This window comes from Ranitomeya variabilis, chromosome 1, assembly GCF_051348905.1.
Source record: "Ranitomeya variabilis isolate aRanVar5 chromosome 1, aRanVar5.hap1, whole genome shotgun sequence".
NCBI classification, from domain to species: domain Eukaryota; kingdom Metazoa; phylum Chordata; class Amphibia; order Anura; family Dendrobatidae; genus Ranitomeya; species Ranitomeya variabilis.
The window spans coordinates 966,109,284-966,129,505 of NC_135232.1; the positions used below are offsets into that span (position 1 = coordinate 966,109,284).

At 43.9% G+C, this 20,222-nt stretch overlaps 1 protein-coding gene across 1 annotated transcript in view; it reads right to left on the minus strand.

The window, feature by feature from the left end:
- Positions 1-20,222, minus strand: part of GATB (glutamyl-tRNA amidotransferase subunit B) — a 219,163-nt gene that overhangs the window by 71,003 nt on the left and 127,938 nt on the right. The window contains exons 6-9 of the mRNA XM_077279319.1: positions 15,540-15,653; positions 15,224-15,308; positions 12,997-13,041; positions 12,484-12,673 (exon numbers count right to left, since the gene is read on the minus strand). Of these exons, the coding sequence (XP_077135434.1) occupies positions 12,484-12,673; positions 12,997-13,041; positions 15,224-15,308; positions 15,540-15,653 (434 nt within the window). The remainder of the gene's footprint in view (positions 1-12,483; positions 12,674-12,996; positions 13,042-15,223; positions 15,309-15,539; positions 15,654-20,222) is intronic.

The following is a 20,222-nucleotide window of genomic DNA, read 5'->3' on the forward strand; positions in this document are numbered from 1 at the left end:
AAATAAAATAAAGAGAAGAGTACAGCACAATTGATGGATGCAGCTTTTTTCTTAGTTTCAATGATCCTGAGCTACAGTTCGTCCAGAGCTGCATTCAAAATTCAGCTGACTGTCAATGCAAACTTCTCAAACTATACCTGAATGCAGAGCTGATCTACTGTTTATGGTATAAAAGTTAGTTTTATTTTCTGCCCAGTTTAGAAGTTAGACGCTCCAAAATACAAATTGCCAAGCAAATATTGTGGTCTAAACAATGCAGAACTGAAGAAGATTAAAACAGCTATTGAACATAAAGGAATTTCATCAAAATTGTGCCCACATCATTCTTCAGTCTCACTCAGGCTCACAATCTATTTTCACTACTAAGAACACTCACAAACTAGGATCAATTCATTAGTATATATGTTTGCAGTGTGGGAGGAAATCATACTACTTGGAGGTAACCCATACAAACTCTATACTGATGTGGTCCTTGCTCAGATTTGATGGCAGGAATCCAGCACTGCATGAGAGCAATACTAACCATTGAGCCATCGTGATGTGGACTGATAAAACCTGAAGTAAAGCAATATAGTACCTTTTATCTATATTTTTAAACAAGCACTCTCATCAAAGTTTTTATCCTCTTAACCTCTTAGTGACAGGGCCAATTTGGTACTTAATGACCAAGCCAATTTTTACAATTCTGACCACTGTCACTCTATGAGGTTATAACTCTGGAACGCTTTAACGGATCCCAATGATTCTGAGACTGTTTTTTCGTGACATATTGTACTTCATGTTAGTGGTAACATTTCTTCGATATTACTTGCGATTATTTATGAAAAAAATGGAAATATGGCAAAAAAAATATTAAAATTCTGCAATTTTCAAACTTTTAATTTTTATGCCCTTAAATCAGAGAGATGTCACACAAAATAGTTAATAAATAACATTTCTCACATGTCTACTTTACATCAGCACAATTTTGGAAACAAAAGTTTCAACAGAAGTTATAAGGGTTAAAAGTTGACCAGCGATTTCTCATTTTTACAACAAAATTTACAAAACCATTTTTTTTTTTTTTTTTTTTTAGGGACCATCTAACATTTAAAGTCACTTTGAGGGGTGTACATGACAGAAAATACCCAAACTTGACACCATTGTAAAAACTACACCCCTCAAGGTGCTCAAAACCACATTCAAGAAGTTTATTAACCCTTGACGTGCTTCACAGCAACTGAAACAACGTGGAAGGAAAAAATTAACATTTAACTTTTTTTTGTAAACATTTTACTTCAGAATCAATTTTTTTTAATTTTCCCCAAGTGTAAAAAGAGAAAATAAACTACACAATTTGTTGTGCAAATTCTCCTGAATACGCCGATACCCCATATGTGGGGGTAAACTACTGTTTGGGCGCACGGCAGGGCTTGGAAGAGAAGGAGCGCCGTTTGACTTTCAATGCAGAATTGGCTGGAATTGAGATCGGACGCCATGTCGCGTTAGGAGAGCCCCTGATGTGCCTAAACAGTGGAAACCCCCCACAAGTGACCCCATTTTAGAAACTAAACCCATTAAGGAACTTATCTAGATGTGTGGTGAGCACTTTGAACCCTCAAGTGCTTCACAGAAATTTATAACGTAGAGCCATGAAAATAAAAAATCCTTTTTCTTTTCCCTCAAAAATGACTTTTTAGCTCACAATTTGTTATTTTCTCAAGGGTAACAGGAGAAATTGGACCCCAAAATTTGTTGTCCAGTTTGTCGTGAGTACGCCGATACCCCATATGTGGGGGGGGGGCACTGTTTGGGCACACATTGGGGCTCGGAAGGGAAGTGGTGACGTTTTAAAATGCAGACTGATGGGATGGTCTGCAGGCGTCATATTGCATTTGCAGAGCTCCTGATGTACCTAAACAGTAGAAATCCCCCACAAGTGACCCCATTTTGGAAACTAGACCCCCCAAAGAGCTTATCAAGATGTGTGGTGAGCACTATGAACCCCCCAACTGCTTTACAGAAGTTTATAATGTAGAGCCATGAAAATAAAAAAATCATATTTTTTCCACAAAAATGATCTTTTCACCCCCATATTTTTACTTTCACAAGGGTAACAGGAGAATATGGACCCCAAAATGTATTGTGCAATTTATGCGGAGTACACTGATACCCCATATGTGGGGGGGGGGGGGGAACCACTGTTAGGGCGCATGGCAGAGCTCGAAAGGAAAGGCGCCATTTTGGAATGCAGACTTTGATAGAATGGTCTGCCGCATTATGTTGTGTTTGCAGAGCCCCTGATGTACCTGAACAGTAGAAACCCCCCACAAGTGACCCCATTTTGGAAACTAGACCCCCCAAGGAACTTATCTAGATGTGTGGTGAGCACTTTGAACGCCCAAGTGCTTCACAGAAGTTTATAATGCAGAGTCGTGAAAATATACATATTTTTTTCCACAAAAATGATTTTTTTAGCCCCCAATTATTTATTTTCCCAAGGATAACAGGAGAAATTGAACCCCAAAATTTGCTGTCCAATTTGTTCTGAGTACGCGGATACCCCATATGTGGGGGGGACCACTGTTTGGACACACATCAGGGCTTGGAAGGGAAATAGTGACGTTTTAAAATGCAGACTTTGATGGAATTGTCTGCGGGTGTCATGTTGCATTTTCAGAGCCCCTGATGAACCTAAACAGTAGAAACCCCCACAAGTGACCCTATTTTGGAAACTAGACCCCCAAGGAACTTATCTAGATACGTGGTGAGCATTTTGAACGCCCAAGTTGTTGTCCAATTCTGTCCTGAGTACGCCGATACCCCATATTTGAGGGTAAACCACTGTTTGGGCGCACGATAGAGCTCAGAAGGGAGGAAGCACCAATTGACTTTTTGAACACAAAATTGGCTGTTGCGTTAGGAGACCCCCTGATGTACCTAAACAGTGGAAACCCCCCAATTCTAACTCCAACCGTAACCCCAACACACCCCTAACGCTAATCCCAACCCAATCCATAACCCTAATCAAAACCCTAACCCCAAAACACCCCTAACCCTTATCCCAACCCTAACCCTAATCACAACCCTAATGCCAAAACACCCTTAACCCTAATTCCAACCCTAACCCTAATCAAATCCCTAAGCACAACACACCTCTAATCATAATCTCAACCCTAACCTCAAACCTAACCCCAACCCTAATCCCAACCTTAACCCTAATCCCAAAAGTAACCCTAATCCCAAACATAACCCTAATGCCAACCTTAACCCTAATACCAACCCTAACCCTAATATCAACCCTAACCCAAACCCTAATCCCAACTCTAACCCCAACCCTAACTTTAGCACCAACCCTAACTTTAGCCCCAACCCTAACTTTAGCCCCAACCCTAACCCTAACTTTAGCCCCAACCCTAACCCTAACTTTAGCCCCAACCCTAACTTTAGCACCAACCCTAACTTTAGCCCCAACCCTAACTTTAGCCCCAACCCTAACCCTAACTTTAGCCCTAACCCTAACTTTAGCCCCAACCCTAACCCTAGCCAGAAAATAGAAATACATACTTTTATTTATTTTATCATTTTTTCCTAACTAAGGGGGTGATAAAGGGCGGGGTTATTTACTATTTCTTTTATTTTGATCACTGTGATAGGATCTCACAGTGACCAAAATAAAACAAGTGGAAGAATCTTCCTCTGACAGCAGGCACATCACGGCGGGCGCACTGCGCATGCGCCCGCCATTTTCTTCCCGAAGGAAGAAGCCGGTGGCCAGGAGGGGACGGAGGAGGACCCAGGAACACCGATAAGTATGATAGGGTCCCCGAATCCCCCTATTTCTCTGTCCTCTGATGTGCAATCACATCAGAGGACAGAGAAAGACACGCCATTTTTTTTTGTGGTCGCCGGTAAACTGTTATTTACCAGCGATCACAAAACAGGGGTCGGTAAAAATCGACCCCGATCATGTTCTTTGGGGTCTCGGCTACCCCCGGCAGCCGAGAACCCAAAGATCTTACGGGTGCCGGCCAGCGGGCGCATTGCGCCCGACATTTTTTTTCCAGGAAAAAGATGGCGGCACCCATCGGGAGCCACGAGGAGCATCAGGGAGAAGGGTGATTATCGTGAGGCTATCGGGGACCCCATTTCTCTGTCCTCTGATGTATGATCACATCGGAGGACAGAGAAATGAAATGGGAAATCGCATTTTGGTTTTTTTTGCGGCCGCCGGTAAATGGTATTTACTGGGGATTGCAACCCGGGGTTTGGTAAAAACCGACCCGAATCATGTTATCTGGGGTCTCGGCTACCCGCGGCAACCAAGACCCCAGAGAAATTCCAACTCTGGGAGGCGCTAAACACTTTTTCCAAAGCGCTGTGGTTTAGGTACCCTAAACTGCCGTTAAAAGGCGTACGGCGGTCGTTAAGGGGTTAATATATTGCTATCATCATACTATATAGCACCGTGTACTTAAAATTTATCATTTTGCCCTTCTACCTAGCTGATTCTTTTCTTTATGTAGAAACAGGAAGTCTCTTGTCCCTGCAATTATCATTACCCTCTTCAACTCCTGATCCATCTGCTTTCTCCTCCCTCCTGCCAGGGGACTTTTGCAGTGAATCATGACTCCTACAAGGAAAACAACAAGCTTACTTACCGGTAACTTTTTTTCCAAGAACCCATGACATCATACCTAATAGAGGGATCCGCCTACCAAGGACAGGAAACCAACTGAAATAAAAGGACGGTATCTTTCCTTGCACCCGTTGGGTTACAGACAATGAGAGGAGCTCCGATTTAATTATATACATAATCAACACTACATCGCAAAATCACCCAATCTATAGTACACATCCATATGGTGATAAGGGGGGGGGGGGGGGGGGATATAAGGGTGCCTTCATGGGTTCTGGAAAAAAACAGCTACCATTAAGCAACCTTGGTGTTTTCCATTCACCCATGACAGCACACCTGAGAGATTTCTGGAGAAATTAAATGCCTTAGGAAGGCATCACCACTTGCAGCACCCTTCTACCAAAGGTCAAGGTCGCAGAGGAGGATAGATCCAGTCTATAGTGCCTAAAGAAGGCAGAGGGTGAAAACCAGGTAGTGGCCATACAAATCTGATCAAATGATACCTCCGCCTTCTCCACCCAGGAGGTAGCCATAGCTCTGGCGGAGTGAGCCTTGATGCCTTCAGGAACCAGAGCACCACCAGCAGAGTAGGGCAAGCTAATGGCCTCCTTGATCCACCTGGCAGTGATACCTTGGGATACCTCATTTCTTTCTGCTACCCTGAAAGGCTACAAGCAAGGACTGGGCTTTCCCCAACTCACTGGTCATAGACTTATACTCTAACAGTGTTCTTCTAACATTTAAACTATGGAATTTTTCCTTCCTCTGGATTCCTATGGTTATTACAAAAGGAGGGTAGAATAATTTCTTGGATTCTATGGAACTTTAAGGCTACCTTAGGAAGGTAGACTGGGTCAGGTCTTATTATAGCCCTATCCTCATATATCTGTGTATAGGGAGGGCATATGGATAGGGCCTGTATATAGCTCTCTCTGCGGGCCGATGTCAGTGCCACCAATATCATGGTTTTAAGCGTAAGGAACTTAGCCAACAACTCCTGTAGGGGCCTCTAGTACCAGATTAGATCATATGGGGAACTCTTGGGACTGTGGCTGGCCTAGATCTACCACAAGATTTTATGAATTGTGACACCCACTTATTGGCCATGAGATTACAATTGCACAACGTGCCTAAGGTTGAAACCTGAAGCCTGAGCGTACTAGTCGCTAATCCTATCTCAAACCCTGACTGCAGGAATTGCTGAATGGGACCCACTGGAGACTTATCACCTTGAGGCCTCCCTGAAAATTCTAGAAATTTCTTCCACGTCCCGACGTAAATCCTTGTTGTTATCGGTTTTCTACTCTTTCACAAAGTGGTGACTAATCCCGGGGAAGAACCTTTCTGATTCAGTATTGCCTTCTCAAATTCCACGCAGATAGATGGAAGCTCTTCACTTGAGTGTGGAATACTGGGCCTTCAATATGAATGTCCGGGATCTCCAACAGGATCCATGGATCAGACACTAACACTGACCTTAACCGGGAAAACCATGGTCTTTTTGGCCAGAATAGAGCAATCAAAATCACCCTCACCTGATCCTCCCTGATTTTTCTCACGATAGTTGGAATCATTGTTATCGGTTGGAAGGCATAAGCAATCCTGAAGTTCAGGGCATCTACTGAGTACAGATTTTCCCTTGGGTTTAGTGAACAGAACATTTTTTATGTTACTGTTCGGCTTGTCATCAAATAAGTCTATTTCCGGCCACCTCCATGCGAGAACTATCTGCTGAAAGACCTGGGAGTTCAAAGTCCATTTTTCCTGTTCCAGCATTTTGCAGCTCAGGAAGTCTGCTTTGTATTCTCTACCCTTATTATATGCAGTGCTTTATGGGACAAAATGTGTTTTTCTGACAGTTGGAAAAGTTAGCTTGTTGCCATCATTAGGGAGTGGAACCTTGTACCCCCCTTGTGATTAATATATGCCACTGTAGCCCGGTTGTCCGACATGACCAGGATGTGGCGACCAAGAAGGAAGGGAAGATAGCCTCTTAAAGCTCTTTCCATAGCCCCCAGCTCTTTTAGGTTCAATGTCTGGTTTCTCTCGAGAGCTGACCAGGTCCCCTGAATTGTATGATTTCTCAGGTGTGCCCCCCAACCCGAGTTGCTCGCATCGGTTGTTAGTATGCTGTTTATCGGCCTCACCCATTGGATCCCTGATGTTAAGTTTACTTTGTCTGCCCACCAAGAGGGAGTTCTGACCTCTAAAGAAAGTTCAACCTTCCCTTCTAAATGTCCTTTCAACAATCTGTGTGGACAGAATTTTCCACTGAAGCTGTCTTATGTGGAAATGGGCCCATATTATTGCTGGGATGCAGGATGTCAGGGATCCTAACAAGGACATTGCCTTCCTTAGGGTCATTCTCGGAAGAACTATTGCTGTTGAGGCCAGGTTTACTATCTTGTGTATTTTATCCTCGGGTAAGAGACAGGTCTGGAGTTTGGAATTTAGAACACGACCTAGGAAGGTTTTAGCCTTGATTTGAGAGTGTTCACTATCCAGCCAAGATCTTCTATGACGCTTATCAAATCTCTCAGCTGTGAAGCGCAGTGGTCTTCCGATCTTCCCACTATGAGGAAGTCATCCAAGTAAGGGACGATAAAGGTGTTCTGAGTACGAAGGTAGGCCTTTACTTCTGATATTATCTTGGTGAAAATACTAGGAGCCATCGACAACACAAATGGAAGATTTCTGAATGTTTGATTTCCCCCTGATGTAGAGGCTACTTTCCGGTATCTTAGATGGTCTGGATGAATAGGGATGTGGTAATAAGTATCCTATAAATGGATGACTGCCTTGAAACAGCTGTGGTATAGCAACTTCACGGCAGTGTTCACCGATTCCATCTTGAAGGAGTGATTCATTATCCACTGGTTGAGGTTCTTCAGATTGATGATGGTTCTGAAGGAACCAGCCATTTTTTTAATCAAAAAGACTGGGGAATGGGGAATTTCTTATCAGACCCAAGATCTTTACTTCCAGGGCTAGTTGTTCTTAAAAATCTATCTTTAGACCTTCCTTTCTTATGTTCAGAACCCAGTGATTGCCTTACCCCAACTGGTAGCCTGGCATCATGGAGTGGACTTATTGGAAGATTAAGAGGGGCCGCCAAACATAAATCCCGCCTCCTTTCTGCCTTTAAACTCCAACTACCTTCTTTCCCCTGGAGGACGTCCCCCATTACATTTTTTCCTCTGAAAGGAAGATTTCCTCTTGTCACTAGGGAATCCGGGAAAGTGTTTCTTTCGTCACCGACCCTTTCCAGGATGTCGTCTAATTTTTTCCCCGAATAAAAATTGGCCATCACATGGTATAGCGCATAGTCTATTTTTTGGACTGCAAATCCCCTAGACAGCCTTTAAGCCACAAGGTTAGTCTTGCTGAGGATGTGTCTGCCAGGAATGCTACAGCTCCATGTAACAGGGGCGTGTTGGTTAGGCTTTTCTTCCTTGGGGTTTTGTCCTTGAGCTGATACTCTCTTTGTAGCAGCCAAATCACAAGAGAGCAAGCGGTATAGGTACAGGTTCCAGCAATCACCCACCTCCGAACCCCCTCTTCTGATGCCTTTCAAGTGTGCTTTAGATATCCATCCACTTATCTAGCGGATCTCTGAGCACCATGGAATCCTCAAAGTGAAGGGCCAACCGTTTTGATTATTTAGCCATCGCTCCATCAATCCTAGGGACTTTCTTTTCCTCAAAGGGATCTCTCAATTTTGAGGAGGGCAAAGTACCAGTCCTCTCCATTTTGTGCCCACTATTAATAATGAGCACCTGGATTTTACTATTAACCAGAAATGTGCGCTTTTTGCTCTCCTCCAACTCTTTGAACATCACGTCCTTCAAAGATTTAGATGTTTTCTCTTGTTTTAGGTCCATTGTCGACATAACGGCTTTGACTAGCTTACCAGTGTCCTCCGCCAGAAAGCATGGTCTGCCCCTCCATGTGTGATAGAAATATATATATCATGTAGATCTCACTTGCATGTATACTCCTCTATAATCATATATACTCATATATCCACAGCTAATATATTACTCAGCTACCGTATATACTCGAGTATAAGCCGACCCGAGTATAAGCCGACCCGAGTATACGCCGACCCGAGTATACGCCGACCCGAGTATACGCCGACCCGAGTATACGCCGACCCGAGTATAAGCCGACCCGAGTATAAGCCGACCCGAGTATAAGCCGACCCGAGTATAAGCCGACCCCCCCCCTAATTTTGCCACAAAAAACAGGGAAAACTTATTGACTCGAGTATAAGCCTAGGGTACGAAATGCAGCAGCTACCGGTGAATTTCAAAAATAAAAATAGATGCTCCATACCATTCAATATTGCCATATAGATGCTCCATATAAAGCTGTGCCAAATATATTGCTCTGCACCGTTCATTATGGCCCCATAGATGCTCCATATAAAGCTGTGCCATATATAATGCTCTGCACCGTTCATTATGGCCCCATAGATGCTCCATATAAAGCTGTGCCATATATAATGCTCTGCACCGTTCATTATGGCCCCATAGATGCTCCATATAAAGCTGTGCAATATATAATGCTCTGCACCGTTCATTATGGCCCCATAGATGCTCCATATAAAGCTGTGCAATATATAATGCTCTGCACCGTTCATTATGGCCCCATAGAGGCTCCATATAAAGCTGTACCATATATAATGCTCTGCACCGTTCATTATGGCCCCATAGATGCTCCATATAAAGCTGTGCCATATATAATGCTCTGCACCGTTCATTATGGCCCCATAGATGCTCCATATAAAGCTGTGCCATATATAATGCTCTGCACCGTTCATTATGGCCCCATAGATGCTCCATATAAAGCTGTGCCATATATAATGCTCTGCACCGTTCATTATGGCCCCATAGATGCTCCATATAAAGCTGTGCCATATATAATGCTCTGCACCGTTCATTATGGCCCCATAGATGCTCCATATAAAGCTGTGCAATATATAATGCTCTGCACCGTTCATTATGGCCCCATAGATGCTCCATATAAAGCTGTGCCATATATAATGCTCTGCACCGTTCATTATGGCCCCATAGATGCTCCATATAAAGCTGTGCCATATATAATGCTCCATACCGTTGATTATTGCCCCATAGATGATCCATATATAGCTGTGCCATATAGAATGCTCGGCACCGTTCATTATGGCCCCATAGATGCTCCATATAAAGCTGTGCAATATATAAAGCTCTGCACCGTTCATTATGGCCCCATAGATGCTCCATAGAAAGCTGTGCCATATATAATGCTCTGCACCGTTGATTATTGCCCCATAGATACTCCATATAAAGCTGTGCAATATATAATGCTCTGCACCGTTGATTATTGCCCCATAGATACTCCATATAAAGCTGTGCAATATATAATGCTGCTGCTGCTGCTGCAATAAAAAAAAAAAAAAAATCACATACTCACCTCTCTTCGCTCAGGACGCCGGCACTTTCAATTTTTACCTGCTACTCGTGCGGCTCCGTCTCCAGCACTGATGCTCAGCAGAGGGCGCGCACTGACTACGTCACCGCGCCCTCTGACCTGAGCGTCACAGCCAGAGGACGCTGATGACTGAGCCGCACCGAAACGAGGAGCGGTAAATATCACGCAGCGCTCCCCACCCCGTATACTTAACTGCTCCTGGCGCGGTCCCTGCTTCTTCCACCGCTGCATCTTCTTCCTGTATTGAGCGGTCACCGTTACCGCTCATTGCAGTCATGAATATGCGGCTCCACCTCTATGGGAGGTGGAGACGCATATTCATGACTGTAATGAGCGGGACCATGTGACCGCTCAGTACAGGAAGAAGATACAGCGCTGGAAGAAGCAGGGACTGCAGGGACCGCGCAGGGAGTAGGTGAGTATAAATAGACAGCCCCCACTCCCCCTCCCCTGCCGACCCCCGGGTATGACTCGAGTATAAGCCAAGAGGGGGACTTTCAGCCCAAAAAAATGGGCTGAAAATCTCGGCTTATACTCGAGTATGTACGGTAATTCATAATCAATGGTTTAAAATGGCTGACAAACTGATATAAGCCAGACAGATTGTATGGGGTTTTCCATGCAAAAGCGCAACAACGCCAGATGTACTAAGTGCTGATCAGATGTCTCAACTCTGTCCTAGATGCAGAAAGATGCAGAGAGCTCAATTTTAGTTGCTTAATCAGCATTCATATGTGCATTAATCACAATATTCCATATATGTTTAGATAACCAATGACAGAGGAGCTAGACAATATTGTAATTAACTAACCACCCCTAACCACTCCTTTCTATATGCAATTATAAAACTATGTATGTACAATAAAGTATCAGTATTGATGGAATGTTATTGACACAATGTTGTGCAGTCTCATTCTTGATGAGCGCTCAAAATACTCAGTCTTATTGGGAGCGGCCGCAGCACACACAGGGATAAATTTATCCAAACCAAATTTCCATATCACATGTCACTGTCCGAGGCGGATGAGGATTCACTATGATATTCTCCCTCAAATAGTGGAGAATCGTCAATATCAGTAGAGACTTCGCTAGGTCTTTGCTTTCCTTTTTTTAATAGTGTTTTTAGGGGAGTCTTCCAAATCAACCCTGATAACTGATCTAAGGCTTGTGGCAAAGTCTGGGGTCTCTTCACTGATTGTTTTGTTAATGCACTCTGAACAGAGACACTTCTGCCAGTCCACTGCTAGCAGGATATTACATATGGCACACTCTCTACTCCTCTTTTTGGTGCTAGATTTACACAAAGAACAGGGCCCTATTAAAATAGTGACATTCACAAAGATCACTCACCACCCGCTGTCACTTTAAGGGTACCAGATTCGGAGGCCATTCAGGGATACATATGAAATCCCTTCTAGACACCGAGCAGTCTTGTGACCATTAACTCCTATGGCTGGGACGGCTGCCACTTGAACGGCTGTCCCCTTTACTATGCCCATGCTGTCGAGGGTGAGCTGGTGTGGTGGTTGCTGCTGCTGTCTCTGCTCCTGCATGACAGAAGAGAGTTTGGGCTCTGTTCTGTGGATTTTCCCCCGCACTTTAAAGGGGACCCACCCCGCTACTCCTTGGTTCCTTTTCTTCAGGTGCCAGGTGATTATCCCCACCCCCAATCCACCCAGGGAGCTGCCATCTTCTTCCGATGTGCGCCCTTTCATGTCACTTGTGCACACCCGTTCCCAGCATGCTGCACAGCGGAGGTTGAGAGCAGGGAGTGCAGAGTGGGGAGGCAACGCATCTCATTCTCTGCCGCCCATGCCCACGTGTACATCAGAGTCCCCACTGGACCCATGTATGGCGCCTCCACTACCCGGAAAGCAAACCCACAGACATACAGCTTGTTCTTCTGGACACCGGGACAGGGCTGGGTAAGAAAAAAATCTTCTCTCTAACCGGCAATTCCAGCACAAGATTCCCATCAAGGATAAGAAACCAACTAATGCTGAGGAGAGGTACCGCCCTTTCATTTCAGTAGGTTTCCCGTCATGGGTGGGAGGATTCCTTTCTCAGGTGTGTTGTCATGGGTGAAGGGAAAATTAACCTCCTGTTTCTACACAGAGCTTAGAAGGGGATTCAGCTAGTCAGATTTTAATCATGTGAATTCATAGGCCAAATGGAAAAGAGAAGAATTTACTGGGTAGAAGGGCAAAATGAGAAATTGTAAGTACACAGTGCTATAGAATATGATGATTGCAATATATTAAGAGGATAAAAATTTTGATGGGAGTGCTTCCTTAAATACATTTTAACAGTTTAATCTTGTTAATGACAAGAGCTCACTGTATGAACAGTATGATTTACAAATTAATAGTAATTAAATATGGAAGGCTACTTACCACCAAGATATAACTATGTTCAAGTAATATTCCATATTGCTCGACAAGCCTCTCCCTAGTGACGCTGGGAAGTTCTGGGAGTTTCTCTCTAATCAGGTCAATGTTTATGACTTGATCAGCACTCACGTTAGTTGGCAATGACTTGGCATCATAAAGTATCAGAGGGGGGAGGTTGGGTTCTGGCATAAACCTTTATAAATAGGAAGATTAAAAAATAAATAAGGTAAAATATATGGGAATATAACCAGGCTTAGCTTTTTCCTCATAATAATGCTTCTATTGTTATCCAATGACCTACATTTGTAAGATATGTCACTATTTTTTGTTTAGATCATGTAATCCTCTTATATGTATTTCCACAATTAAAATCTCAGCATGAGAAAATGGAAATGGTTGTTACATCTCTCTAACAGTTTCACACATAGGACGAGGCAGGGAGAAGATAGTTAACACTTTAAATGCACTTGTACACATAAATATAGTAATACTATACAGGTAAAGAAACATACAAACCTGTAATCTTGCTTCCCTTCCTTGTCCCTCATAGGTATGGTAACACTTATATAAAAATAAAATAAAAAAGTAAGTGAAAAAGGCATACAAATAAAAGAGTAAAATATTTTAACTTGCCAAAACCAAGAATTTTAACAATGGAAACTGCATGTATGGTACTGCAAAATCTCAATAAATTTAGTAAAATTAATGCCAGCATACAAAAGAGATTCACATTTAAAAGTGTTGTCTCTTTTATAAAACATATTTTCCGATCACATAATATAGACCTTTAAGGTAAGAGAGAGGGGCTGCAATTTGGGACTGTCAACAATATATTAGTTTGTACTCCCCACGCATTATGCCAAAACAGATGTCAGACCTAAGGCAGGGCTCATCTCAATGATTTATAGTTATCTAATTTCTGAACATAACTTCCTTTAAATGGGTGCAGAGCTGGTTGTCAGTCAAGGAGCAGCTGACATGAATACAATGCGAGTACTGTATAACGAGAGGTGACAGATAATAGACCCCTGCACCGGTCACATGACTCGCAGAGAGCAGCTACAGAAAGAATAGGGCTTTGTTTTCTCCCTGCAGCCACAATTCGAACTAGACCTGAACATTTCAAATGTTATTCACCTTCAGATTAGCGCTATGGTTGCAAGTAAATACCATTTTAGTTTGCGGAGAGGTCCACGTTAACATATAACATCTCTGTCCTTCTCATCCGTCGCCAAACACGTCTGAAGCAATATTTCACATTCTATCTGGTCTACGACCAATTCAACAGATGCTGACCAGGATGAGTGAAAAATCAGAATTACTGGGACTGATAATGTGATAAAAAGCCTGACAAACAAAATACTTTGCAGGGTACTTTGACATGGGCTAATATTCAGACGATGTAGCATTCATAAGACTGCTTGTCACGTATTATCAGCCTAAATAAAAGCAACTAAACGTACTACTTTTTTGTGTAATTGTATCCAGCATTGAAAGTTATGACACTTTGCAATGCATTTTATAAGACTGATTTGACTTAATATCTGTAGGAAAACCACTTGTTCCCAAGTGCCTGTCTTTTCATGTAGTGACTCCATACTCAGTTTGTGTGCACTTGCAAAGAAGATTCAGTCTGTAGAAGGGGCTGCAGCATAGGAGCCTGCTCGCTCCCTAGGTCTGTACTGCAGTAATACGATTTTCCTTAGGTGATAGTGCTTTGCTGTTGGGAGCTCTGGCTCCTGCATTGTGGGATGAGCACCATATACTCCTCCTGCCAAACATGTGCCCCAAGAGTATACTGCCGTACCTAGCTAGGGAACAAGCACACTCCTTTGGTCATGTCCCTTACATAGCCAGAATCAGCATTACAACTACATATAAACTGTACAAATAATGAGTTAGTAAACAAGGAGGCAGGCAATTACATTGTATAATAGCCAGGATTTGGAATCACTTTTATGCAATTTTTTTTTTTACAACAATGAAGACCAACGCTTACATTGTAAAGAGATATGACTTTAAATGCTGGACATAATTCTGAAAAAAAGTTTGCTATATTAGTTACTATTTAAAGGGGTTGTCCGGTCTAAATAAATAAGTCTACAGTCACTCTGTGTGACTGCAGACTTATCAATTCCCCCAGCGCACGCACTGTGTGCTGCAGGGATTTGACAGTTTCCGACCTGAGATCGGAGGGTGTGTATGAGTTATACATACTCCCGGCAAGTGGGCATGGCTGCATAGTGAGACAGCTGGCCAGTGGGCACATTCGACTATAGGGCGTGGTCTTGGTCTTGCTCCATACAAGTGTACTGAGAGAGAGGCCAGTAGGTGTATAACTCGTACATACCCTCTGGTCCAGGGTCTGAAACACGCGAATCCCCGTAGTGCACGCTCTGGGGGATTCATAATTCTGCAGTCACACAAAGTGACTGCACACTTATTGATTTGGACCAGACAGCTCACTGAAGAATACAGCTGATAAATTAGGAAATCGCTTGTTCATCAGCCAGTAACATCATTTTTATGGAACATGAAATCATTGATTTCAGCAGCCCATTTCACAGCGTAAATAGGTGATGTGCTGCTGACAATATGCAAGCTGTATGGGGACAGAGTGATCGAATCCATGACTGTTCTCTGTCCCCATACAGTGTGCATCAGCATATATAAGTGCAAATAGACTTTGTTGATCAGTGTTTCTTATGGGCATAAATTATTCCCTGTGTAAACGAGACCTTACCCAAGTTTATAGTCAAAGGCTCTTGTCTCATTGAGAATCGTCCCACCATCATCCAGTATTTGTGTTTGTCTTTTAATTTCATAATCTAAGAAAAGAATGAAAAACAAATCAGAACTTTAATTAATTTTTCGCAAATGACCCCAAAAAAGTCATAATGAAGCAGCTCTTCTACAAGGTCAGAAAATTATTTTAGCAGCAAGGAAGTGTAGTAATTACAGAATGTAACAACCGTGTTATAATACAGGAAATAAACTGTAGTGGGTATCACTAAACAATTATACCAAAATATCTAGAAAATGAAAAATAGGTACAATACCAATTGCTTTTGCTAGGAAGCGTGCACTGTTAATGTTCTTAACTTCTGTCCTCACACCAAAAGGCTCTCCAGGATGATGAACAGAAATGTTTGCATCAACTCTCAACTGGCCCTCTGAAACGGAAAAATCAAAATACGATCACACATTAAAATTTCATCCATTTTGTTATATATATATATATATTAGTTGCTATAACAAAAATATGATTAACTACAGCAAACATTTCGTGACAAGTGTTTCCAATGCTTACAGTCATGACTGTGTTTATAACTATTATTATTCAGCATTTTGTAGATATTAACTAGTAGTCACATGATGTTTGCTAAGAAAAAGAAAAAAAGTCAGAAATAGCTTGTCACATAACAGGATTTTTGGGCCCTTAAACAGGCTGTCCATTACTGGACAACCCCAGCTTAATCACTTCAAGGTCCCATTTAAAGGGAACCTGTCACCCCAAAATTGAAGATGAGCTAAGCCCACCAGCATCAGGGGCTTATCTATGCTGCGCTACGATCCTGCACTGTCCGTCTTTGGATATGATGAAAGCCTATGGACGCAGGATCCGTAGCTGACTGTCAAAAGCAAGAATCCAGCGACGTATGCAGTCTTTTGAAACTGAGCATGCGCGGAAGAATTTCCCATCAGGGAAATTCTCGCTCTCTCGCTTTTTACTATTGATGCTGCCTATGCAGCATCAATAGTAAAAAGGTATGTTATAAATAATAAAAAATCATGATATTCTTACCTTCAGAGTACCCTGCAGCCTTCCCGATGCTCGCGATGAAGCCGGCAGATCCCGTTCCCAGTAATGCCTTGCGAGACAATGACCTGTGATGATGTAGCGGTCTCGCGAGACCGCTACGTCATCACAGGTCATTGTCTCGCAAGGCATTACTGGGAACAGGAGCTGCCGGCAGCATCGTGAGCATCGGGAAGGCCGCGGGAAGGTACGAATATCACAATTTGTTTCTTTTATATATTATTTTTAACCTGGGTTGTGTTGTATGCGTTTTCGCAGTGGAAAAACGCGGGGAAGATGCATATACACAATGTGTGCACGGATCAGTAAAAAAAACGGACCCAGTGCATCCGTTTTTCACAATCTGCACAGGATCGTTTCAAAATTTTGACCGATTGAAAAAAAACAGAAGTGTGAAAATAGAATTAGAACTTACCGGTAATTCTCTTTCTAGGAACCTTCCACGACAGCAGTATCGGAGGATGTCTCCCCGCCCTAATAGGGGACAGGAAACAGAAAGAGGTTAAATACTCCCCCCCCCCCCCCCTTCCTGCAACCACCAGTGTTTTTTTCTGGACACAGTAGCATGTATAGTTACCACTTAAGTGCAGGAAACATCTAATACATAAATCAGATAGGGAGGGAAATTAGTGCTGTCGTGGAAGGTTCCTAGAAAGAGAATTACCGGTAAGTTCTAATTCTATTTTCTCCAGTCACCTTCCACGACAGCAGTATCGGAGTGATACCAACCGCTAATTTCTTTAGGGGGGACAACAGCTTGGAGAACTCGTCTGCCAAACGATAGGTCCCTATTGAAGTTGAGCCTGTAGTGTCTGGTGAATGTATGGACTGACGACCAGGTGGCGGCTCTGCATATCTGCTCCAATGATGCGTTACCCCTCTCTGCCCAGGAAGTTGAGACTGCACGGGTGGAGTGTGCTTTTAGAGAAGCTGTAGGAGTCAGATTCTGGGATGAGTAGGCAAGACTAATGGCCTGTTTAATCCAATTTGCTATTGTACTTTTGGCTGCCTTCTTGCCTTTATTTCGTCCTGACCACTGGACGAACAGATTCTGATCCACCCTCCAACTTTCTGTCAGATAGAATAGGACCACTCTACGGACGTCCAGGGTATGAAAGACCTCCTCTTTTGGATTAGAGGGATTCGGACAGAATGAGGGTAAGATGATCTCTTGATTTCTATGGAATTCTGAGACTACTTTAGGCATAAAGGAAGGATCTAATTTGAGGATTATGCTGTCCATAGTTATGGTCAGGAATGGCTCCTGGATTGACAAAGCCTGTATCTCCCCTATACGCTTGGCGGTAGTGATAGCCACCAGGAAGACGGTTTTAAGGGTCAAGTTTTTTAAGTTGGAGGCTGAAAGGGGTTCAAAAGGGTCACCGGTCAGACTCTTTAGAACAAGATTCAAGTCCCACGGAGGGGGTGTGGATAAGACGTCTTGGACGGATTCTAGTTGCTGAAGTTATGAACCGTTTGATCCATCGGTGATTTGCCAGATCTTGGTCGAAGAAAGACCCCAGGGCTGACACCTGAACCTTTAGGGTACTAGGTGAAAGCCCCAGCTCCAAGCCCTTCTGGAGGAATTGAAGGATTTGTACAATCTCTGGGTTGAATGGATCTGGTTTGTTCGGGAAACACCATAAAGAAAATTTCTTCCATATTTTGCCATAAATGGCATTAGTTATCGGCTTCCTACTTTTTTGTAGGGTTTCAATCACGTCTTGAGAGAGCCCTCTGGCTTTCAGGATCTCGGCTTCAGAAACCAGGCTGCTAACTTCAGCTTGCGCAGGTCTGGATGAAATAGAGGACCCTGTTGAAGCAGGTCGCATCTCTGGGGAAGAAGGATCGGACCTTCTAGGCACGTCTGTTAACGCGTTGAACCAGCTTCTCCCTGGCCACAATGGGGCTATCAGAATCGTTGTGACTTGGTCTATCCGGATTTTCTGCAACGTTCTGGATAGCAATGGGATTGGCGGAAAGGCATATGCTAGGGCAAATTCCCAAGGATGGGAGAATGCGTCCAGCCCCTGAGCCTCGTTTGAGGTGCTTAGGGAGAAGAAGGTGACTGACTTTGTATTCTGCCTGCTGGCGAACAGGTCCACCTCGAGGGTTCCCCACCTCTGGACCAAGGATAGAAATACCTCCTGGTTTAGGGACCATTCCCCTGGATGAAAGTCCCTCCTGCTGAGGTAATCCGCCTGGGAATTGTCCAAACCCTTTATATGCACAGCAGAGATAGACAGGAGGTGCTTCTCTGCCCAGGAAAAAATCCTTCCAGCAGTTAACTTAAGGCTTGAGTTTCTCATGCCCCCCTGGTGTCGGAGATAGGCGACAGTGGTCATATTGTCGGACATCACTCGTACATGTGACCCTGGACGAGGGCCATGAAGCTTTCAGCGCTTCCTCTACTGCTTTTAATTCTCTCAGATTTAGGAGCTGCGTCTCACATCTGGGGCCCACAACCCCTGAAAGTGGGATTTCTCGATCACGGCACCCCAACCTCTCTGACTTGCGTCTGTTGTAAGTACTCTGAGAGGAGTCTGATCCCAGCTGACTCCCCGCCGTAGGTTTCGGGAATTCAGCCACCATGAGAGGGAGGATCTTACATGAGTGGGAAGAGGGTTCTTCCTGGATAAAGCCATCTGGTGTCCTCTTGAATATGACAGGATGTGAGATTGAAGAATTCTCGTATGGGCCTGGGCCCAGGGGACTGCCTGGATGCATGATGTTAGTGAACCCAGGATTGGCATAGAGTCTCTTAGAGTCGGGAATTTTTGGCCTCTGAATCTGGAGATCCTGTGGACAAGATCGATCCGACGGTCCCTGGGTAGGAAGGACATTCTCTTCTCTGAGTCCAGAAGAACTCCTAGGAATTTCTTCTGTGGAGACGGCCGGAGATCTGATTTTGCCAGATTCGGAATCCATCTGAGAGATGTCAAAATATTGAGAACCTTCGTCACGTCCTGATTGAGGCGTGAAGCTGATGGGGCAATGAGGAGGAAGTCGTCCAAGTATGGAATGACGCAGACCCCTTGTTGTCGAATAAAGATTATCACTTCTGACATGATCTTGGTGAAGACACGTGGAGCTGATGATACTCCGAAAGGAAGGACATTGAACTGGTAATGGCAGATCCGCTTGTTTTGGGAAATAGCGAACCTGAGAAACCTCCTCTGGTCTGGATGTATTGGCACATGGTAGTATGCGTCCCTCAGGTCCAATGTGGCCATTACCCAGTTCTGTCCAATCAGCGGAATTGCTGATCTGATAAGATTCCATCTTGAATCTTCGCTATCTTATCACCTGATTTAGAGGTTTCAGGTTTACGATGATACGGTGTTTACCGGAGGGTTTCTTCACCAGAAAGAGATGGGAGTAATGGCCTTCTCCTCTTTCCCGATCTGGTACATGGGAAATCACCTTTGCTTGGAGCAGGCTTAGAATATCCGACCTCAGAGCTTCCTGAAGTTTTGGAGATTGTGGAGAAGTGATCGTTAGGCGGTGAGGAGGAGGACTCTCGAATTCCAATCTTAGGCCATCCTGTATGGTACGCAGGACCCACCGATCCCTGGTGATCTCCTGCCACCTGGAGAGAAAATCCGAGAGTCGACCCCCGACCTGGGAGCAGTCATTGCTTCTCAGAGGACTGCTGGGGTTGGGGGACCAGGATATTTCTGGCTTTCCCACCTTTGGGGTAGCTCCATCGTCCCGCTTTGCCCTTTCCCCTATAATTCTGTTGGGGTGGTTGGTCACAAGGGGAACGAAAAAAACGCTTCCTAGGGTTCCTTTGTTCCGGAAGAACTTTCTTTTTGTCCGAAGCCTTGTCCAGGATGTCATCTAAGGCTGGCCCAAAGACATGATGACCTTGGAAAGGAATACCACAAAGTTTGGACTTTGAGGTAATATCTCCTCCCCAGGA